Raw genomic sequence first — 22,066 nt, 5'->3', positions numbered from 1 at the left:
TAGTGAGCTGAAACCTAGATTCCTAAAATAAAGGAGGAGCTTCAATGGATGGGGGAAACCTTTTGAGACTCACTGCAGGGAAGGGTTCCATCCATCTGAAGATTTAAGTTATATAAATTCTGGCAATCGTGGTCCCAATCAAGTTTCCTTTATATCACGAAGAAACCCATTTAGAGCTAGTCATACGGCATTCTTAGGGGAGCCACCAAAGCCACCTGCCACGCACGCATTTATCCTGGGAACTCTGCTGCACGCTTTGTGGTCTGCCCACTGTTTCCATGCGGTTCTTCCCAAGGTGTCCCAGGGTTCTGCAGTACCCCCCAGCGTGCCCCAAATCCACCACCTGGCAACACACTTGCTCCACTTGGCAGGGCCTAAGAGAAAAATGAAAATGAGCAGGTGAACCCCAGAAAACACCGGGAGATGGGATAGGTTTTTCTCTAAAGGTGACAATTGCTCATATAATATTCAGCCTTCAGTTGCCAATTCAAGACCTGAATTTGGGATTTGGTCCCTGCAAAAATCTGGATCATCAGTGAAGGCCACAGGCATGCTTGGATCTTTCCCAGGGAATCACCACAGAGGCCTCTACACCACCCCCAGCCATCTGCTTTGTCCTAGTGCAGAACAAGCAGGATTTGAGGGAAATGACACCGTGACTTTGTCTGGCGCTCATCTGCAAAGTGAAACCTTAGACTAACAGTAAGGCCATCTCTTCGCCTCCTGGAATCTACAGCCTCCTTCAAAGAATGCGGATAGCAATATCCATTCACTAATTACATTATTTAACCACCTATTAATTAAAGCAGCATAAATGAAGACATGCACAGAGCAAATGTCGATCAATGTTTGCCACATGTTGGTTTGCACCATGCAGACGTCCATGTCCAAAGTCGCCCCATCCTGATAGGTTCTGCAAATTACTCAGGGCTAATTCGGCAACTCAAACTCGCGGTCAATCAATCCGCTGATGAGAGAATATTCATTTGCTTTGACTTTTTCCAACAGCCAGCCTGAAAGGAAACACACTAAAAAGCACGCTCCCTGGACAGAACCACCCTTCAGAATAGCAGGTGGCTGCTGTGACCGCCATGTCACTGCATTCTTACCCCAGCTCCCTATCTCACACAGCAATCCTAAACAGAGGCACTCAAGGTACTTCCTTCTGGAGAAAATAGAGTTCTTCAGTCATTCAGTCAACGTGGGCCCGAGAGTTCCACGGCGAGAGGAAGAAAGCACATCCACCAAGTTCTCTAATATCAAAATAGAGCAATTTATTCAAGACACTGAATATGATCTGTTGATTCTCTCTTGAAACAAATGAGCTACAACACGCAAGGTGATTTTTTTTTTTTTTTCTTCAAAGAGCGTGAGGGTGAGTACAGGCGGCGGGGGGAATGAAACGGTGGTCGATGTCATCTGAACAGAATAGGAAAATTGCCGATAGAGAACACACCTGGCTGTACGTCTGACACAGACAATAAAAACTGCACAAGCCAGAATGCAAAACTTCAGTGAGTGGCGGAAGGAACATTTCTGCATTTGACAAGAAACATAAGCTTTTTTTTTTTTTTTTTTTTTTTTTTTAAATGGCGGAACAAAAGGTTAAAAAAGAGAAAAGCAACAAGAACAAAGCAGACCCTTACATTTGACAAAGTGCACTTCACTTGGCTCTATGATCTATTTCTTAGAAAGACTAAACAAAAGTCAAGTCCTACGGTGTCGCGAGGGGTCAGAGGGTTTCACCCTGTAACGTCCGGCCCTTTTGGTCCCCCTTGGGGCAGCATCCCTTTCCCAGGTGTGTGCTGGACCTGACTCTCGGTCACTTTGAACCCAACCAAAGACTCCAGGAAGGTCTGTCATGCTATGTCTGCTTTCAAGGTCAAGTTTGGTCACTAAGACTTAGGCATTCCTCACCATGTTTTAAGAGCTGTAAACAACACTGAACAATAACATTCCACAGGCCATTTCTTGATTACAGGGATGACTCTACCAACATTCCAGCAGCAGAGAGGCTAAGTAGTGGTGTGCAAATGCTGGAGGCTCCGGAAACGGCTGTCCATGGTGTCATCCTGCTGAGAACGGGGATGGATGTGACTGCTAGCTGCATCTCATGCTTGGTTCTGCTTGCAGCTGCAGGCTGGGGAAGCCAGGGATGGAGCCTGGGGTCCGAGGCCTCCCAGCCCAGGTTTCTACCTAACAATTCTGATGTGGTTTACATTCATCAAGACTAAACCCATCCCTTGGGAGAGACCCTGGCTACCGACATTCATGTGAAGATTGTCTAGTGAATCGCTTGCGACACATCCCACCGTCACCATCCCACAGTTGTTTCTGGTTTGTCAAGCACAAGCCATGTCTAACGACAGGCTGGCCTTTGACAGCAGATGCTCTGCAAAGATGAGTGCGTTTTTATTTGGGTGGGGTAGTGGCGTCTTCTGGACCCCAACAAACTGTACCCTAAACTTCACGGAGTCCTTGGGATGGGAAATCACCTCATCCGGGGACACCGGCTATCTTCAAAGATGGGGGCGGCGACTCCACATTGCTGTGACCTTCTTTGCTAAGCGTTTCAGAAACAGCCCGAATAAGACACTCATCTCAGAACCAGGGCACTTTTTGGTCTTCTGGGGCATGAATAATTCACATACCCAAGTGGAGGCCAATCAATGATCTGAGAATGATCGACGCACCCTGGCTTTTGCAGGTGGTCCTGGCACATTCCAAGTTCCACAGGAAGCCCTGGCCCTTCCCTGACGGCTGGGTTTTGGCTCTGCAGATGGATGCCACCTTCTCAGTAACACCGTCTCGCTGCTGGCACACACACCAGATTGCACCCTACCCACTGCTGGTGACCCAGCAGCCCCCACGGGCCGGGCCAGCTTCCTCAGCCCTTCTGCCCACAGGAAAACCAATGGGAAAAGAGGCCCTTGTCCTTCGGCCTTTTCCCCCTTGCTAATGAAAAAAATAAGTCAGTGTCGGGTTATGACAGCAAGCAGATGGGTCACCAGATTCACTGAAATGAAGCTCTTCTAGGAACACAAAGCCTCAATTTTTCAAAAACAGCAAAAAGATTGATTATTTTAAAAAGATCTTTCTCCTAGTCTTCTGTGAGAGAAAGAAATTATTAAGATTGCAGAAATTATTAGCGACGTTCTACCTCTATAATTCATGTTCGGAACTGAAAATCTTCCTTCTGCATTCGTTTCTGTCAGCGTTAGACGAAGTGACATGCGGGGGCCTCTATGTCAGCTCTGCAAGGACTTGCCAAGCCTGCTCTTCGAGAACTGACCATCGGTCGTTATACGGCTGTGGGAAAGACGCAGCCAACACGCCTAATCCAGCCGAGCTGTGACGGCTTCTGCAGTACCTTATGGTTCTGCCAATGCTCCCTCGAGGCCAGAGGGCGCACGGCTCTTCACGGCTTTCCTGCTGGCTGCCAAGGTGCGTACACACCAAAACATGCAAGGTTCTTCTTCCACGCGGCATGGCTGGGACCTCCCTCACTGGCTGCAGTGCAATCTCGCTGCTGACCCCTAAGGCTGACCGTTGTCCAGCCAGAGTCCTCCTGACCACCTTTCCTGAGGCTGAGGGGAAAGCCAGGGGCTCCCTCAGGCCCTGCCTGTGGCTTCTTCAGTTCTTTTGAAAACATGAATCACACAAAGCTCTCTATGTCTGATGGCCATTTTAAGATTTTAAAACTGTTTTAACATAAAAATATTTTTTTTTTTTCCAAAAATACTCCAGGCTCTTTCTAAGTCATTTTTTTCCTCCTGTAAAAAGCCCCCTGCCCTGCCTTCTTACATAAAGCACTTACTACGCGCCAAAGTGCCCTTGAGACCTAAGATCTGAAGCAACTATGAGAAAGGTACAGAGGGAGGGAGGGGGGGAGAGAGAGCGAGCACGCCAGTGAGAAAGCGAGCGTGAGCGCGAGCGCGAGGGGAGGAGAGGGTGGGAGAAGGCGGAAGGGGGAAAGCTGTCCATGGGAGACTGTGTCTTCATGTGAACTGGGCTGCGTCTCTTGAGGCTGCACTGAAAAAGCAGAGCTGACCAGACAGAGTGGAAAGGCAGGGGTAGGGGGAGAGGCAACACAGGGAAGAGACAACAAGCCCAAGACAGCTTTCATCTCAGACGGAAGGCCCCCAGAAGATAGAATTCCAGCCGATAGAAAAACCACCCAATGAACAAAGAAGATTCTAGAAAATAGAAAGTGTTGGGATTACAAAGTTACACGTCATCGGTACAAACTGGTCTTTGAACATCCTTTGTGAGAGCAACTGTAGTGTCCAAATCGTTAGGGAAAACAAAAAAAAAATCTCAAGGAGGAGGTTTTCCCCCTTCCCTGTTTGGTTTATCACAGCATTTTGCTTTTTTTTTTTTTGGCACAGCTTTTTACATTTCTTTCCATTCAGTCATCACAGAGCCTGTTCCGGGTGGAAACCAATCCACACGCCTCGAGCTGGTGACTTTCTGCTTCCCACGCTGAATATCCTCAGTGGAAACCATTCTATCCCCGTGTGATATGATTTGCTTCTGTTTTTGCTTGCCTTTAAAAAACCTCTTGATGAAGATTACGAAAACATATAGACTCCTGCGGCCAGAGACGAGTTGGTTTCAGAGTATACTCTAACGCAAGTCAAGTTCGTACAGTTTTGGAGAACAGAGCTGCAACCCTACACATTCATGGCTGGTCATCAGAATTCTTTTCTTTTTTCGATAGTATTTTGTGATTACTTCCGCAGATCCAAAACGCAAACCTGGAAGGAAACACAAAGCACCTGTCATCTCGAGAGACAAAACAAAGATGCCTTTAGAGTGATTAGTCGGCAAGCTACGGTCCCCATGCCCAATCTAGCCCTCCACCGATGTTTCTCAGTAAAGTTTATCGAAACATCGTCATGAAGGGTCAGAGAAGCTCTCATAGCAGACTGGCATCTGGACATTGGACCGAGCAAACTGAAGCAAACAGCACAGAGCAGAAAGGCCAGGTTAAGGGTAATGACAGGAATTAACAGAGTGGCAGAGACCATCGTGGGGCAGATGACAACACGAGCCCAAGTATACGGCCTCTGACGACATTTGGGGACTACACTGACACTTGGCCAGTCAGCCAGAATGCCGCTTGCCCCAGAGGTCAGGGCAACCTCAAGTCCAGGGGAAAATAAGAAATCCAGATGCCCCATGGGAGGAGAGGAGAGCCCAGGAGACCTGCAGGATGGCCACCAGAGGCCCGGGCTCGTCAGCCGCAGCATGGGTGACAATTGTGGCCACCCTATGCACGGTAGGAGGTTTAGCAGCATTGCTAAGCTCCACCCACGAGATGCCAGTGGCATCCCCATTTACGCACAGTCATGTGCCACATAATGACGTTTCCAGCAACAATGCACCGCACAGCAAGCAGTGGTCCTGTAAGACTGTAACTCTTATTCCTGCCGAACCTTTTCTATGTTTAGACAGATCTAGACACACAAATGCTTACCACTGTGTTCTAGTTGCCTACGGTATTCAGTATGGCCACCTGCCTTCCAGGTTTGTAGCCTGGGAGCAACAGGCTCTACCATACAGCCTAGGTGTGTGACAGGTATTGTCATCTAGGTTTGTGTCAGTCACTCTGTGATGTTCAGACCAAGATAAAAGTGCCTAATGACACACTTCCCAAAATGTTCCCATCATTAAGCGACACATGACTGTAGTGACAACCTCAAATGGCTCCAGATATTGTCTAATGTCCTCAGAGGTGCAGAATCACCCTGGTTGAGAACCAACAATTTGACTGAGAAAATGTTGACTAGAAGGACATTCTGGAAGGGACAAGGAGAAGGCCATTCCCAGATGTGGTACCAACTCAGATGGGATCCAGCCCAGAAGCTTCCTCTGGCACTGGGCTAGGCCCTTCAGGACACGAACGCCGCATATGCCCTCGAAGCTCACTTCGGCATCAGCCGCCCCCAACACCCCACTCTCCAGCAAACCAGAGGTGTTGCTTACAGAGCCGTCGGACGCGCTGGCGCCCACTTTGTCTCCTCGGGCGTTCCAGCACACTTCGAAGATGCCGCCAGTGCCTCGGTAGCTGTGGACGAGATTTCCACTCTGCAAAGCAAAGCAGCTGTCACTTACAATGATGCAAGGGGCACCTGCGACAGATGCAGTTGTACAATGTGTGCTCCTCCTGCCCTGGTGTTTGGTCATGAACATTTTCAAGCACGGTAAAATTTAAGGGTTTTCAGTAAGGACTCTGGGGGCTGTGGAGATGTATCTCTAGGACTTCCCACCACAGGGAGTAAACCTGATTACTTATGCCTGTGGAATCTGCCACCACATGTGCGTGGATTCTGAGGTTGCGCCCAGCTGAGGACTGACGGAGGCAGGAGACCATGGCAGTCATCTGCTGAGACTCAGACTCATCTGGTGGGTAAGTGGCTCATGGACTCTCCATCAGCATGGCCAAAACTTTCTACTGACCTGTAGGGCCATCCCTGACTCTTCCTACCCTTCCCGTCTCCTTCCCAGGGTCAGACTGGCCTTATGGTCTGAATTCTTCCTTCCCCCTACCTCCCTCCCTGTTTCCATCACAGCTCCTCAATAAATCTCTTGCCCATCTCATCCTGTTTTGGTGTCTGTTCCTTGGAGGACCTCAATGAATACAACGTAATGAATACCCCCACCCCAGTAGCAATGAAATTGACTATAATTCACGATTACATGTATTAATACGCCAAGATGTTAAAATGTACCTATTTTGGGACATTTGAAAGAACAAATGCATAATATACATGTAATGGAAAACACCACAGACCATTGGTTTCTGGTTTAAAACAGCATTAACTTGACAAATCTAAGAGGTAGGGGAAGTAGAGGCCTTTGAAAGAGTTGAATAAGGCCAGGCGAGGTAGCTGACCCTGTAATCCCAGCACTTTGGGAGGCCGAGGCAGGAGGACTGATTCAGCCCAAGAGTTCAAGACCAGCCTGGGCAACACAGAGAGACTTCGTCTCTACAAAAATTAATTTTAAAAAATAAAAAAGAGAGAAAGAGTCGAATAAGCCTTCACTCATGATTCACTAATGGTGACAGGCAGGAGAAATCTGAGGACTGAGACCAGGAGGGCTGTTGCAAATCCTCTGCTCAACTGGGCTCCTTAAAGCGTGGTGTTCCATGAACTGAGAAAGGTGTATGTCAGCAGTATTATAGATAAGTATTTTTATAGTTGGAGAAAGATTAAAGTGGGCTTTAAGATTTCTCTTAAGAAAAATCCTAAGGATTTCTTGGCTGGGCACGGTGGCTCATGCCTGTAATCCCAGCACTTTAGGAGGCCGAGGTGGGTGGATCACCTGGGGTCAGGAGTTCAACACCAACATGGTGAGACCCCGTTTGTACTAAAAATACAAAAGTTAGCCGGGTGTGCTAGTGTGCGCCTGTAATCCCAGCTACTTGGGAGGCTGAGGCAGGAGAATTGCTCAAACCTGGGAGGCGGAGGTTGCAGTGAGCCAAGATGGCGCCACTGTACTAAAGCCTGGGTGACAAGAGTGAAACTCCGATCCAAAAAAAAAGAAAAATCCTAAGGATTTCTTTGATTTATAAAAAAGGGTTGAAACAATTCAGTGAGTTCTTGATAACAGGCTGTACCTAACTGATCATGTCATTTTTTTTGGATAATTGATGTGTTGTTTTTACAAATCCATCCATTACTATTTCTAGCAAGGATTTCATGACAAGAGACTCTTGCACACTAGTCCTGAGATGTGCGCTTCCTGGAGGGCTATCTAGGGCTGTGGGGCTGGGCTTGGCATCGGGTTGGCTCTACGCAGGGTCCACCATTTCCTTTCCTTCCCTGAGAGGATGTGGTTCACATGAGGTCCCTGGGAAGCCTGTGATCTCAGTGGACCACTTGCCAGTGAACAGGGCTCATCACCCATGAGTCCACAGGGGGAATGAACTTGAGGATGTAAATCCAGCTGAATGTCAACCAAGCCAAAAGGAACCAAGAAGGCAGTGCAGATGAAAGGGGACGGGGGCAGGCTGTGTGATTCCTCCCTCCTGAGGCGAAAGGGACCCCTTCATTGTTTTCAACAGCTCCTAGCGTATCATCACCTGTCTTCCCTTAGAATAGAATCAAGTGCTGCTGGCCCTCTATAATCTTTTACGCTATGCAGTGCTACTTCCCATCCATTTCTACACTTTACAGCTTGAATTCTTCTATCCTCAGGTGTGACCCAAGATACCCACAGCAGCCACCTTTATTTAAATCCTATGTCCTTTCAATCTCTGCTAAAAGGACAACCCAATATTGACATACCTTATGTCCTTAAACAGAACCTACTTTGATTTGAAAAATCGAGGTTGAGTGCAGTGGCTCACACCTGTAATCCCAGCGCTTTGGGAGGCCAAGGTGGGCGGATCACCTGAGGCCAGGAGTTCAAGACCATCCTGGCCAACATGTGAAACCCTGTCTCTACTAAAAATACAAAATTTAGCCAGATATGATGGCGGGTGCCTGTAATTCAAGCTACTTGGGAGGCTGAGGCAGAAGAATCGCTTGAATCTGGGAGGCAGAGGATGCAGTGAGCCAAGATCGCGCTACTGCACTCCAGCCTGGTTAACAGAGTGAGACTCCGTTTCAAAACAAAACAAAACAAACAACAACAACAACAACAACAAGAAAACAAAACAGAAAAGAAAAATAGAAATGCCATGACAACAGCAAGCGCACATTGCTTCCCACTCCCTGGTCTGCTCCGTGGGGGAGCTGCAGGAGCTGGTGCGGGCAGAGGAGGTGGAGCTGGCCTCGACCCCATTAGCTGGTCCCCCACTCCCACCCTCCAGCCTCAGTATCTAGAGAGCAGCGTTTCAGTGATAACTGCTAAGAAGAGGAAGAGGCAGGTGGAAGGTTTCATGCCATGGACTCAGAAAGTGAACAGAAGACAGTGGCTCCTTCGAGGAAGAACATGTGCCAAGGTGAGGGTTTGGAATCAAATGGCCAAGAGCCCTGATTACGGCAGACATGACGCCCTGCCTCAGGGAGGGGAGCTGCTGGAGGTGTCTGGTGGGGGAAGAGCTCACAACCCACGTGGGGTGCACGGTGGACAGCATCCACTGGGTCTGCCCGGGGAGCCTGGGCTTGCTCAACTCCCTCCGAGGCACTGCTCTGAAGCAAGGCACTGGAATTGTGGCTATTTGGGCATCCCTTACTGAAAGGATTTGGCATAGGGGTCACGAGCTTACCTGAGTATTCCAGATATGGACGCATTTGTCAAAGGATCCGCTGGCCAAGTACCTCCCATCAGGGCTGAAAGCTACGCTGTAGACGGGCTCCTGATGCTTCGTGAGCGTGTGGGTGCAGACGCCTCGCTCTATGTCCCACAGTCGCACCGTAGAATCAAACGAAGCACTAGCAAGGTGGGAGAGAAAGCAAAATCACGTACACATGGTGGTTTCAAACAGTTCTCCATAACATGTATCACATCTCCGGGAGCTGTTTTTCCCAGCTTGTATGTTTCAAAAGACAATCAACTGAGGAGCTTTTTGTCTTCTAAAATATAACTTCCAAGTATTAAAAACAAAGCCATAGTCATTAAACAGAAAAAAGCTTTAATGGTCGTATTAGGGAAACAATTTGATATCTACATTTGTTTCCGCCTTTTATTTTTTTGAAATGGGGTCTTACTGTGTTGCCCAGGCTGGAGTGCAGTGGCAAGATCATGACTCACTCCAGCCTCGAATTCCTGGGCTCAAGTGATCCTCCCGCCTCAGCCTCAGCAGAGAAGCTGCAACCATAGGTCCACGCCCAACTAATTTTTATTTTTTTATTTTTTATAGAGACGGGGTTTCACTATGTTGCCCCGGCTGGTCTTGAACCTCTGGGCTCAAGAGGTCCTCCTGCCTCACCCTACCAAACTGTTGGGATTACAGGTGTATGCCACTGCGCCCAGCCCTGTTTCTATGTTTTCTATAGACATAAATGGTAAATATTTTTGTAGAATATTTACCAAGTTTCCTAAAATGCCCCTACAATTTAAAACATGACATCTGTTATTACTAACTAAATTAATACAGATAGCCATATTTGGAAAAACAGCAAATTAAGTGAATAAACATTTAAAAAACTTTTTAGGCCAGGTACAGTAGACCATGCCTGTAATCCTATGCTTTGGGAGGCCGAGGTGGGAGGATCACTTGAAGCCAGGAGTTCAAGACCAGCCTGGGTAACATAGGGAGACCCTGTCTCTAAAAAGAAAAAAAAAGATTTAATCAAACAGGAATTAAAATATAATCATACCCACATATGTAATCACATGATTGAAAGCTGCAAATTTTAGTTATTTTCAAATTTAAAACAGTAATATCTATCACAAAGCTATTATCTGGCTTTCTTTCAGCAGGGACCCACTAGGTACCGGCATGCCCCTTTTATACTTGCTGACTAAAAGGGTAATTTATGTTCCTAATAGTACCACATGACGCAAAAGCACCTTCTGAGTCACTACAAAATGACTCGCGTGTGTAGTACTACATTACAGTTATTTAAGTGGGTTTTATGACAATTACTTGAAATATGAGAATTATGGCCTATGTGTTGCTTTTTTGGTTTCATCTCTCAGTGGATGCAGGAATTCTATCCTGTCCTCTCTAAGAGATGACCTTAATTCGAGCACTGTCAACAAGAGTTGGTGCTGCCTGGCTTGCTGCCCCTCCACTGTGGCTCTGCAGTCATGTTTCATGTTGGGTGGGTTTTTCTCTTCTTCTTCTTTTTTTGTTTAGAGACATGGTCTTGCTCTGTCACCCAGGCTGGAGTGCAGTGGTGTGATCACTGCGCACTGCAGCCTCAATCTCCTGGGCTCAAAGTCATCTTCCTTCCTCAGCCTCCTGAGTAGCTGGGTGGCACACGCCACCACACCTGGCTAATTTTTTGTAGAGATGGGGTTTCACCATGTTGCCCAGGCTGATCTGGAACTCTTGGGCTCAAGCTATCCTCCTGCCTTGGCCTCCCAGAGTGCTGAGATTATAGGCATAAGCCACTGTTGCCTGACTCAAAACCATCCTTACCTCAAAGGCAGGTGTTACTCGATAATTCTATCCTGGCCCCTTCAAAGTGAGCTACCACTTCGCTTCCTCTGAAGGGCTTCAACACACGGGCATGGAAACACTTTAGCAAAATTTCCCGTTGTCTTTGCGTAGCACAGAGCTGTGCTGGCTGTGCTGCCTGCCCTTACCTTGCCAACATGATGTTGGAGTTTGGGTTGCTGGTGGCGGGCCCGGTGGGGCTCCACTTGATGGTGTAGATCTCTTTATTGTGAGCCTGAAGATCATGGATGCACACCTCCTGTTTCATGCTCCAGATCTACAGAATACAGCAGCCCCAACATGAGCAAAAGTCTTCCCTGCATCCAGGAACGATGTGGAATCATTCCTCCCGGGGGCGCACATGGGGCCCATGGCAGGCTGGGGGGTGCACAGTGGCGAGAAAGGCTGTGGGGAGGCTGGGATTCTCAGTGGAACCACGACTGAGAAATCAAAGTTCACTGGATGACACAGGAAGGGAGGGTGGTCAGTAATAAATAACCCTCATGGAAGAGTGACCGTGAGACCGGCGTCAAGTGCCCGGAGTTGTCTGGGATTAAACAGCCCACCCCCTGCCATGCCGACTCTACCTTCAATGTCATGTCATCTGAGCAGGAGGCCAGCAACATTCCAGAAGGATCCCATTTGATGGCGTTGACCTCGTTCTGAAAGAGAGCAGAGAGTCTGAAAAAGACATCAGGGCCTGTGAGCAGATGAGGCCGCCTTCCAGCAGGGGGCAGCAGTGCGTCACCGTCACTGCAGAAGGTCTTCGGCTTCACCCTGACATCAAAGAGCACAGCCCAACCAGCCATCTAGTTTCCTCTTTTTCTCACTTTGCCTTTTTCATTTATATAAAACCACAGGCCTATACCACACATCACCAGCCACCCTCATCCATATTTCGTTAAGAAAAAAACCTTCCCTGATAGGAAGGAAGGCAAGTGAAGAATTCACGTACCATAAAACGCAGCAAATAAAACCAGTAAAACCAGTTACTTTTTAAATTGGCCTTTCAAAATCACTTTCCTATGCACTTTTCTTTTTCAGACAGGGTATCACTCTGTCTCCCAGGCTGGAGTGCAGTGGCAGGATCACAGGTCCTCGCAGCATGAACCTCTTGAGCTCAAGCAATCCTCCTGCCTCAGCCCCCGAAGTAGCTGGGACTACAAGCAGGCACCACCATGCCATTTATGTATGTACGTATGTATTTATTGTATTTTTATAGAGACGGGGTTGCCCAAGCTGGTCTTGAACTCTTGGGCTCAAGCGATCCTCCCACCTCGACCTCCCAAAGTGCTGGGATTACAGGTGTGAGCCACCACGCCAGTCCTCTTACGTACTTTTAGTGCAACAGTTCCTCCCCGTGACCACACCCACTAGAAGATATTTCTCTCCTGCAGGCGAGTGGAGATGGAGGGAGGGGTAAATACGAGAAGTGAACCTTCAGCTATTGTGGAGTTCAAGCGGGGTTAGGGCTGATCCAGGTGGAAGATGGGCGACCCAAATGCATACACAGGCAGACACACATGTGCAAGGACAGTGAGAGGCAAGTGCTGAGTGGCACAAACGCACACGGCACAGGCAAAATCCTGGCTTGGGGTTCATGATCGGCACAGCTAGGTGGCAAAAAGCACAGCCTTAGGACACCTGGGGACCACGAGACTAAACCCTGCAGAATAAAGGTGAATGAATGTACCCGGGAGCCAAGGGAGACAGGGACACTCCCGAGACAGGCATCTATAAAAGAACCACCTGTGGCAAAGGCTCAGCTGGGGAACAGCCTGCCCAGGAGAAATGAGGGGACATGGCGTACCAGCTTGGGGCTCCCTCGGGCCCCATATATCCAGTACAGTCCCACTATGTGACACCTGCTGTCCCGGCCTAACAATTAACTAATTTCACACTCATGCTGGAGAGGCGGCTGAGGGGTGTGAGTACACGCACGCATAGGTGTCTGTGAGTGTGAAATGTGTGTGCCAAGGCCAGCAAGGGTGGCTCTGACTGCAGCCATTCAGAGGAAAACCTACGGGCCCAGGAATGTGGAGCCGCTCACCATGGGCCGTCCCTAGCCAAACCAACGCAAAGGAACAAATAACTTCCTGGGAGCGGATCCCTCGCTCTGCAATGCAAGCCCAAGTTCCTGGGCCACGTCCAGAGCTGGCCCATGGGTCTCCACTCAACCCCACTGAGCTAGAGCTTTGTTCAGGGCCATCAGCTGCATTAAGACCCACTTAAAGGGCCAAGGCCTGTGCTGGTGGCAAGGTCCTGGGCAGGACACCTGGGAACCACAGAGAGTGTGTGCAGCTGGTAAAAATTTGCAGATAGTCCAGGGTTAGAGGAGAAATAAGTTTAGACTGGGACAAGAGAGTCAGTTTGGAGCCAAACAGATGTTAACAGGACGATGGGTGCCTGTGCTCTAAAAGCACCTTCCTTTGGGACAGGGACCCCTGGGCCAGGGGCAGGGAGAGGTAGACACTAGGAGAATGAGGACAAGGGAATTTACATTAGTTAAGTTAGTGGCACGATGGCAAATCTCCAGGGCCTGTGATCATCCTCCCCTGCTTTAACAGGGAACCCCCCGCCACCGCGGAGATATTCTGGGTGCTAGTGAGAGAAAGGCAAGATGCCATGGTCCCAGCGTTGACGCACTCTGCATTTTCTGGGAGAGGCAGACATGCAGGCCAGCAGCTACTGCCAGGGCTGTGGCATTCACGTGGTCAATGGGAGCTCAAGGGGTGCCATGAATCCTCCCCAGGGCGTGCAGAGGATACGTGAACGGGCCTGGAGAGTGGGGAGGATTCTGTTTCAGACCAAGAGCTGCTGTGGTTCCAGGCAAGGCTCAGCGTGGGGCAAGGTGCTTGGCTGTATGTGTCGTTGGGAGGACAGAGGTACAGGGCATTTTTGGACACTAGCCCAAGGGCCCAGGAAAGGGAGGCTTTCTCCTCCTGCCAAGGTTGGAGGTCGAGGCTAGTGAATGGGTCTACCAGCAGATTGGAGATTGCAGAAGGTTAGAGACCACAGAAATTGGCTAATCTGAGAGAGATTTGGTGAAAGACCGGGAAGCCCTCAGAGGCCACACTAAGGAATTTGCTAAGTCAGCTGTTGTTCACACTGTCGTTCCCTGGTATATCATGGGTTTTTTTGTCAGTCTCTGCTTGCCTTTAGGATTTTCTCTGTCATTGATTCTGGTGTTTGATGACCATATGCCTAGGTGGACAGGTGTGGTTCTGTTTATATTTGTTCTGCTTGAAATTTGCTGAGCTTCTTGGATTAAATGTTGATGTTTTCCACCAAATTTAGGAAACCTTGGCCGTTAGTGCCTCACATGATTTTTCTGTTCCATTCTTTCTTCTCTCCCCATCACACATATAGGTTTAGGGTCCCTGATATTGTCCCGTAAGTCATTAAGCCTTTATGCAATTTTTCGATCTTTTATCTGTTCTTCAAATTGGCCAATTTCTATGCTTTCTAACCTTACTTCCACAATCTCCCATCTGCTGGTATACCCACTGATGTGCTTTAGATCTGTGTCCCCACCCAAATCTCAGGTGGAATTGTCATCCCCGATGCAGAGGTGGTGCCTGGTGTGAGGTGTCTGGATCATCTGCTACTCCTCCCACCTCTTGCCCCTGCTCTGGTCATGTGTGATGCCTGCTCCTGCTTCACCAACCGCCACGGTTGGAAGCTTCCTGAAGCCTCCCCAGAAGCAGATGCTGCCATGCTTCCTGTATAGCCTGAAGAACTGTGAGCCAGTTAAACCTCCGGTCTTATAAATTACCCAGTCTCAGGTATTTCTTTAGAGCAATGAGAGAATTGAGAACTGCCTAATATACCCACCTATTAAAACTTTCATTTCAAACATTGTATTTCTCAGTTCTCAATTCCTTTTTTTTTTTTTATGTTTTAAAGAAACAGGTCTTGCTCTGTTGCCTAGGCTGGAGTGCAGCGGTGCTATTGTAACTCACTGCAGCCTTCATCTCCTGAGATGTGACTACAGGTGTGCGTCACCATACGCAGCTAGCTACTTTTTAAAACTTTTTGTAGAGACAAGAGTCTTGCTATGTTGCCCAGGCTGGCCTCAAACTCCTGGCCTCAAGCAATCCTCTGGCCTCAGACTCCCAAAGTGCTGGGATTACAGGCATAAGCCACCACACTTAGTCTCCATTTGTTTTTTAATGACATATCTTTTTCCATTCACTGCAGATGTGCCCCGTCTATTCATTCATTGTGAGCACCGTTTCCTTGATGTCCTCTACATGTTTCTCATAGCTACCTTAAAGGCTTTGCTGCCAAATCCACCATCTAGGTCATTTCTGAGTGAACTTCTCACTGCTGACCCCAAACTGGGTCAATCCAACCACCTTGGCTCAAATAGCCAAGGGGCGCAGAAGAGCTGGTCTGCTGCTGCAGTATCTTTTAATTCCAGGCACACAAGAATCGGCTCCCACATCACATTCTCACGAACTGGAGATCAGTGACAAGAGCTCTCACTTACTGTGTGTCCCTGGAAGGTTTTGACTGGGCGGTCACAGCCGAGCCTGCACACGTGGATACACATGTCTGTGCTACAGGAGGCGAAGGTCATGTTGTTCTGCCAGTCCACATCAAGGGCAGGGGCTGCAGCAGGGACGGAGAACACCTGCAGTTATTCACTGTGTGCACAGCTCCATGGATTTACAACAATGAACAGCACAGTCAAGAAGCCTCTTTAGTTTACTTATTTATTTATTCTAGAGACAGGGCCTGCTCTGTCACCCAGGCTGGAGTGTAGTGGTGTGATCATGGCTCACTGCAGCCTAGAATTCCTGGGCTCAAGGGATCCACCCACCTCAGCCTCTCGAATAGCGCACGCCACCACGCGTGGCTAATTTTTTTTTTTTTTTTTGTAGAGACGAATTCTTGCTATATTGCCCAGGATGGCCTTGAACTCCTGACTTCAAACTATCCACCCGCCTCGGCCTCCCAAAGTGTTAGGGTTATAGGTGTGAGCCATTGCACCCAGCCAAGAAGCCCCATTTAGTGACATGATAAAAACATCTCAAGTGTGAACACAGTCTCTTTCTTTCTAAGACTTTAAAGACCCTCTCTTGCCACATTGGCAGGGATGACAAGATGTCCTGGGAGAGAGGCTCCATGACACTTCCTGCACCCCACGGCCTGCAGAATCTCCCGCTCCCATGGCACAGTTAAGAAGGGCAGGTGAGAGGGCCACCCTGCCTGCTCTGTACCTTGCTGCTTCCAGCGGCATCTCTAGAGTGAGCTTATTTGATTTTAGACAGAGAGGAGAAAATAGGAAAGATTTCATGTCCTATGTTCATGATACCTCAATATGAAAAATACTCTCCCATAACACATTAAGGCATCCCCTTAACTATGGGATAATTAGAGTCAATAAGAACCCCTTTGGGGGCGAAATGGGACACGTGCTTCAGGGCCTGTGACCAACACCCTCCCTCACTTTGGGTCTTTCCAAGTCCAGGTGGCTCAGGGTCACAAAGACAGAACAACGGGGAGCTGACCTCCCCTTGTCGTTTAGTTACAGCTATGGGTCTCATTCTCTACCTTCTGATTTCTTTTCTAGGATGGCAGCTGGGAATCCAACAACTTCCCAATGTACCAAAATGGCCAGGGCACTCGTTAAAAGCCAGGCCCTGGTTCTGTCCTCAGAGTGTCTGACTCCACAGGGCTGGACCATGCCCTGAGAGGCACTGGAAGCACAGGTGACAGCAAGGGCGCTGAAGTCCTAGCAACTGGACCTCATTCCTCATTCTGCCTCTTTACTGACGTGCAGCTGCAGGTTGACGATTTCCTGGAGTCTCAGCTACACATGTGGATGTTGCCAGTAGCCCCAGACAAGGGGGAGCGAGACGAGGCATCTCAGGGGTCAGCAGTGCCCGGGACACGGAGTGCACTGGAGGTGTGGAAGGTCCCACGGTGGGGGCCACCGTGCACTCTCATCCTCTTCTGTTTCTGGGGAAGCGTAGCTTCAACTGCTCACTCCTGTCCTCTAGCAAAGAGTGGGTCTGCGGCTGGGAGCGAGCATCTCTTCCAACTTCTCTCAGGCGTCCACGGGCTGCAGGGGTCACCTGCATTCCTAGGGGCCAGCAAGGGCGCTGTGCTCAGGTCTCTGGTCTCTTTCCACTGTGGGGGCCACAGCAGCAGATCATGTTCCCCGGGCTTCTTCCCACCTCATGCCAGAGAACTGATGAGCAGCAGCAAAGGCCATGCAATGCTGAGACGGGAGGGCGCGGGAAGAGGAGGCTTCTCTGGTGATCTCTTCCCTTCCCCTGAAGGTTCTGAGCAACCCCACCCTCTTATTACGGATCAGCATGAGGCTTCTTGTGCGGAGAGGACATCCACAACCAGCCCTGTGTCTGGAACCCCGGCTATCAAAGGGAATGACTTAGGGATGTGAAAAGTACTGTGCTCCATTACATGTGAAATGGGGGGAAGGTCCCTCCCTTCCCAGGGTTCATGCTAATTTAAAGGGGTAAAGTCTTATGGGGCAGGGAGCTTGGGGTTTTTCGAGAGCTAGTCGTTCACATCTGACCACCTCTCGTAACCCTGCGCTTCCCATGCAAGCCCATGGAAATTACTTTAAGCTACTGAGTGGGCTCCATGATGCCCCCAGGAGAGGAGGCAGGGTTAGACTCTACAAGTCTGCCCAGCCAAGAACTCTCATTGGTTTTCCTAGATACTATGGTCCATTCTGTTATTTGCCAAGTTATGTTCTCCAAGGTAGCTGCAGACACTGAATCAGCCAATAATGAAGCACTGCTTCTAGGGGAAAGAGACGGTTAGCTTCTGCCAGGCTCTGGCCGCCATGTCCTTACTGATCGACCAATACAGAAACTCATAGGTGTTTTTTGTTTTTTTCTTGGAGATGAAGTCTTGCTGTTGCTCAGGCTGGAGTGCAGTGGCACAATCACAGCTCACTGCAGCCTCAAACTCCTGGGCTCAAGCAGTCCTCCTGCCTTAGCCTCTTGAGTAGCTGGGACTATACATGTGTGCCACCACACCCAGTTAATTTTTTTTTTTTGAGACAGGATCTCGCTCTTGTCACCCAAGCTGGAGTGCAGTGGCACAGTCTTGGCTCATTGTACCCTCAATCTCCTGGGATCAGGTGATTCTCCCACCTCAGCCTCCCTAGTAGCTGGGACGACAGATGCACGCCACCACTGAAAAATGCCCGGCTCATTTTTCAAAGATGTTTTTGGCAGAGATGGGGTTTTGGTGTGTTGCCCTGGCTGGTCTCAAAATCCTGGGCTCAAGTGATTCTCCCACCTTGGCCTCCCAAAGTGCTGGGATTACAGGAATGAGCCAACACACCCAGCCACGTGTGTTTCTTACAGCCAGGCAGCGCTGAACTGAGAAGAATCCAGCTTTCTCTGAATGCTAACCATCGATTGCCCCTGCCCTTCCTTGGTCTTTAAATAAGAGGCGCAACCTTCCATGTGTTTATCCTCCGTAAGCACAGGGACCCCACTCGCTTTCCCCTCCAGCTCCCCACCACGCGGAAGGTGTGGGTGGGAGGACGCGGGTGTCAGCAGTGGTCTTTTCCACATCTGAGATCATCTCTCTTTTGTTCCATCCCCAGCAGTGTGTTTCGTGACAGCCCCACGGTTCTTGACGCATTTTCTTGGTTCTCGTTTACAACATCACCTGAGCTAAACAGCAAACTTCTGGTCCAGCCTCTGCATTTGGGCGTGTGATTGATATACCTGGAAATGGGACAATCTGGCGAGCGGTCCAGGAGATGGCGACCAGCATCTGATGACTCCTCCATCTAAAGCAAGCTGGTTCAACCCGTGGCCCACGATGGCTTTGAATGTGGCCCAACACAAATTTGTAAACTCTCTTAAAACATTAAGAGGTTTTTTTTTTTAAGCTCATCAGCTATTGTTAGTGTTAGTGTATTTTATGTGTGGCCCAAGACAATTCTTCTTTCCATGTGGCCCAGGGAAGCCAAAAGATTGGACATTCGTGATCTAAAGAGAGGCCCCCCCCCGCCACCATGCTCAGGTGGTTAGCCCCACTCTGAGTCAGCTCCTGCAGCCACGATGCTTGGAACCACGTGGGTGAATGGCCGGTAACAGGGCTGAACTATGCTGGGGGGCTCTGTGCCCTCCCTCCCATGCATAGGCCAGTTTGGCTTAATAGCCTTCATTCTTCTGGGTCCAGCCAGACATCTTCCTTTTGAAATATGTAGAGATTTACAGGAAGCTGCAAAGGTAACACAGAGAGGTCCTGTGTCTCCTTCACCCAGGTTCTCCTGAGGGTTACATTTTGCATAGCTGTAGCGTTGTATCGACGCTGGCAAGTTGACACTGGTGCAATTTGCCTGTAGAGTGCTGTCATTTTATCACGTGGGTAGATGTGTATCGCTGCAATTGAGACCAGAACTGTTTCGTGGCCACTAAGATCTCCCTCAGCTACTGTATCGGCACACGACCGCTCCTCACCTGCTTCCGAAACTCCCACACCGCTGGTGGGTCCCAGGTTCCTATCATTTCATCATCATGAGAATGTTACATGAATGAAAGCACAGAGCATGCAACCTTTTGAGACTGGCTTTTGTCACTCAGCAAAATGCCCTTGAGATCTCTCCTGGCTGTGGTGCATCAATAGTTCATTCCTTTCCGCCGCTGAGTTTCACTTCACCATGAGGCTTTGAGCTAACGCTTCCTGTTGACGGTGACTGAGGGCGCCCCCATGAGGTATCAGTGGGGAAAAGCTAGTGGGGCAAAGCAATGTCTCCTATCGCCCCATTAAACCCCAAACCTGCCAGAGCCACAGAAAGGCGCTCCTCACAGCTCTTCCCAGCTGCGTTGCACCTGGAAGAGCAAGCTGCTTTCTCTTCATGTTGAACGTTCTCTAACACACTGATTGACACGAAAAAGAGAGCAAGTAACGCCTAGATACACGTGACCTGCCGACGGGAATTGGGTCTACCTCATGGCCAGCCAGATTACAGGTGAGAAGCTCACGCAATTCAGAATAACGCGGTTTGTGGTCTTCCCGGGTCAGCTGGGTAGAAAACCCTTCCATAGGGCCCTGGGACACTTTGGGAAAGATTATTTTCTGCTGAAATACTTTACAGATGAATTCTTAAGATACAAGTGTTAGAGGAACCTTACTGATGTTTACCTCGGGCATATTTTTCTCTGAAAAACAAGCCAGAGACATCCCCGCCTCACCCCCCGGGTCTGCATGTCTGGTATTCTAGGGCTGTGACCCTGTCACGACATCCTTCCTGCCTACAAAGGTAGGTTTTGGCACATAAGCCAAACGTGACGGAACTCCATTGGGAAGGGCATTCTCACTAGCCACCTGCTTTATTTATTTGCAGCCTAGAGCACAGAGTAGCAAGTGTCTGGCATGGAGATGACACACAGATCACAGGCTGTAGGTGGGGTTGCCAGGGGCCGGGGGAAAGATGGAATGGGCACAGGGTTTCCCTTTGGGGTGAAGAACGCTTTCTGGAGGACCTAGTGCACATACTACCTGCATTGGGAGCCTTTTGTCTCTAATATGCCCATCGCCTTCATCAACAGTGTTCAATTAAAGCAACACCAGTAACAAATTGCACCAGCAGCCCTGAGAGGTGTGTTTGCTGCGGGTCCCAAGCTGTGCAGGAGTGGCTCTCCCTCTCCAGGGCAGCAGAGCAGAAACGGTGTCCTCCCTGAGTCTCCCTCACTCTCTGAGCTGCCTGTGTGTGGAGTTCCTGCTGGAGTGCTGCATGGCATATAACAGACGTGGGTGCCTATGCATCTGACACAATTGTGCCTCAACAGGACCTTTGGTTCATGCTCTTGTTTCTTGCAGGGCCCATGTCCCCTGCCTGGAGCCCTCCCCAGGCACCAATGAGCTGTTCTGTCTCGGACGGTCGTTGGGGTTAGCCCTCCCATTCACAACATCATTTAAGCACCCCAAGCTGCCTGAGAAGACAGACACTCAGATCTCCTCCCGGACAATGCCCCAGCGACAGCTGATAGAACAGTCAACTTTCGCCCCACATATTTAGGGATTCCTTCAAGATGGATCAGACATTTGCCCTTAAGGGAAGTGGCACGTACCCACTTCTGTCCATTTTAAGCCAGTCTAAAGTCTTCCAATAGTCTATTAGCTCTGCGGGGAGCCATCCGTCTTTGTTTTAAGAGGCCATGTCTAACATCAGGACTGAGTTACACAGAGGAGGGAGTTGGGAAAGAAAATGAAGAATCATTTTGGGAGACCGAGGTGGGCAGATCACTTGAGGTCAAGAGTTTGAGACCAGCCTGGCCAACATGGCGAAACCCTGTCTCTACTAAAAATACAAAAATTAGCTGGGCGTGGTGGCGCATGCCTATAATCCCAGCTACTCAGGAGGCTGAGGCAGGAGAATTGCTTGAGCATGGGAGGCAGAGGCTGCAATGAGCTGAGAGCGCACCACTGCATTTCAACCTGGGTGACAGGTAAAACTCTGTCTCAAAACAAAAAACAAAAAACAAAAAATAAAAACCCACGAAGAATCAGGTGGGAATCTGGAAAATCGGAATCTCTACAGACCCCTGGGCTGCCGCATGTGGCCTGGCCCGGCTCCAGTGCACAAAGGGATGTAGCTGTGTCCAGAGCAGCGGCCACACATCGGCGTAGGAAGGCGCTAACACCACAGGCCCGAGGCTGCTCTCCCTACAGAAGCTTGCTTGCAAGGCCGGCCCTTGGCTAGCAACTGAGAATTTAGATTTCTAGAGAGTTCCCACCCTTCCCTAACAGACGCAAGTGGCTCACTCTGCTAACACTTGTTTGTGCAAACAGTGTGTTTATGCTGCACACCTGCTTTCCTTCTGGGGGGTCTGCAGTTTTGGCTTGTAGTAGGCACTGGGTGCTTACACTGCCAACCCGCAATAAAAACTCTGGACACTGAGACTCTATGGGGCTTCTCTGGTATGCACCTCACAGGCATAGTTACAACTTGCTCCTGGAAGAATTCAGTGTGGCCTGTGACAGTCCACTGGGAGAGGAGCCTTC

At 49.4% G+C, this 22,066-nt stretch overlaps 1 protein-coding gene across 7 annotated transcripts in view; it reads right to left on the bottom strand.

Annotated features, from left to right (window-relative positions):
• Nucleotides 1-1,254: 1,254 nt before the first annotated feature.
• TBL1X (transducin beta like 1 X-linked) overlaps nucleotides 1,255-22,066 on the bottom strand; it is a 258,194-nt gene continuing 237,382 nt past the window's right edge. For all 7 annotated transcript variants that reach the window (XM_050776585.1, XM_050776584.1, XM_050776589.1 and 4 more), the window contains 6 exons: nucleotides 15,552-15,673; nucleotides 11,647-11,721; nucleotides 11,209-11,336; nucleotides 9,221-9,386; nucleotides 5,989-6,090; nucleotides 1,255-4,757 (listed from right to left, as the gene is read on the bottom strand). In XM_050776585.1, the coding sequence (XP_050632542.1) occupies nucleotides 4,731-4,757; nucleotides 5,989-6,090; nucleotides 9,221-9,386; nucleotides 11,209-11,336; nucleotides 11,647-11,721; nucleotides 15,552-15,673 (620 nt within the window). In that variant the 3' untranslated portion in view covers nucleotides 1,255-4,730. The remainder of the gene's footprint in view (nucleotides 4,758-5,988; nucleotides 6,091-9,220; nucleotides 9,387-11,208; nucleotides 11,337-11,646; nucleotides 11,722-15,551; nucleotides 15,674-22,066) is intronic.

Source organism: Macaca thibetana, chromosome X (genome assembly GCF_024542745.1).
Source record: "Macaca thibetana thibetana isolate TM-01 chromosome X, ASM2454274v1, whole genome shotgun sequence".
Taxonomy (NCBI): domain Eukaryota; kingdom Metazoa; phylum Chordata; class Mammalia; order Primates; family Cercopithecidae; genus Macaca; species Macaca thibetana.
The sequence above is the reverse complement of the archived record's forward strand: the minus strand, read 5'-3'. Positions and strand labels throughout refer to the sequence as shown.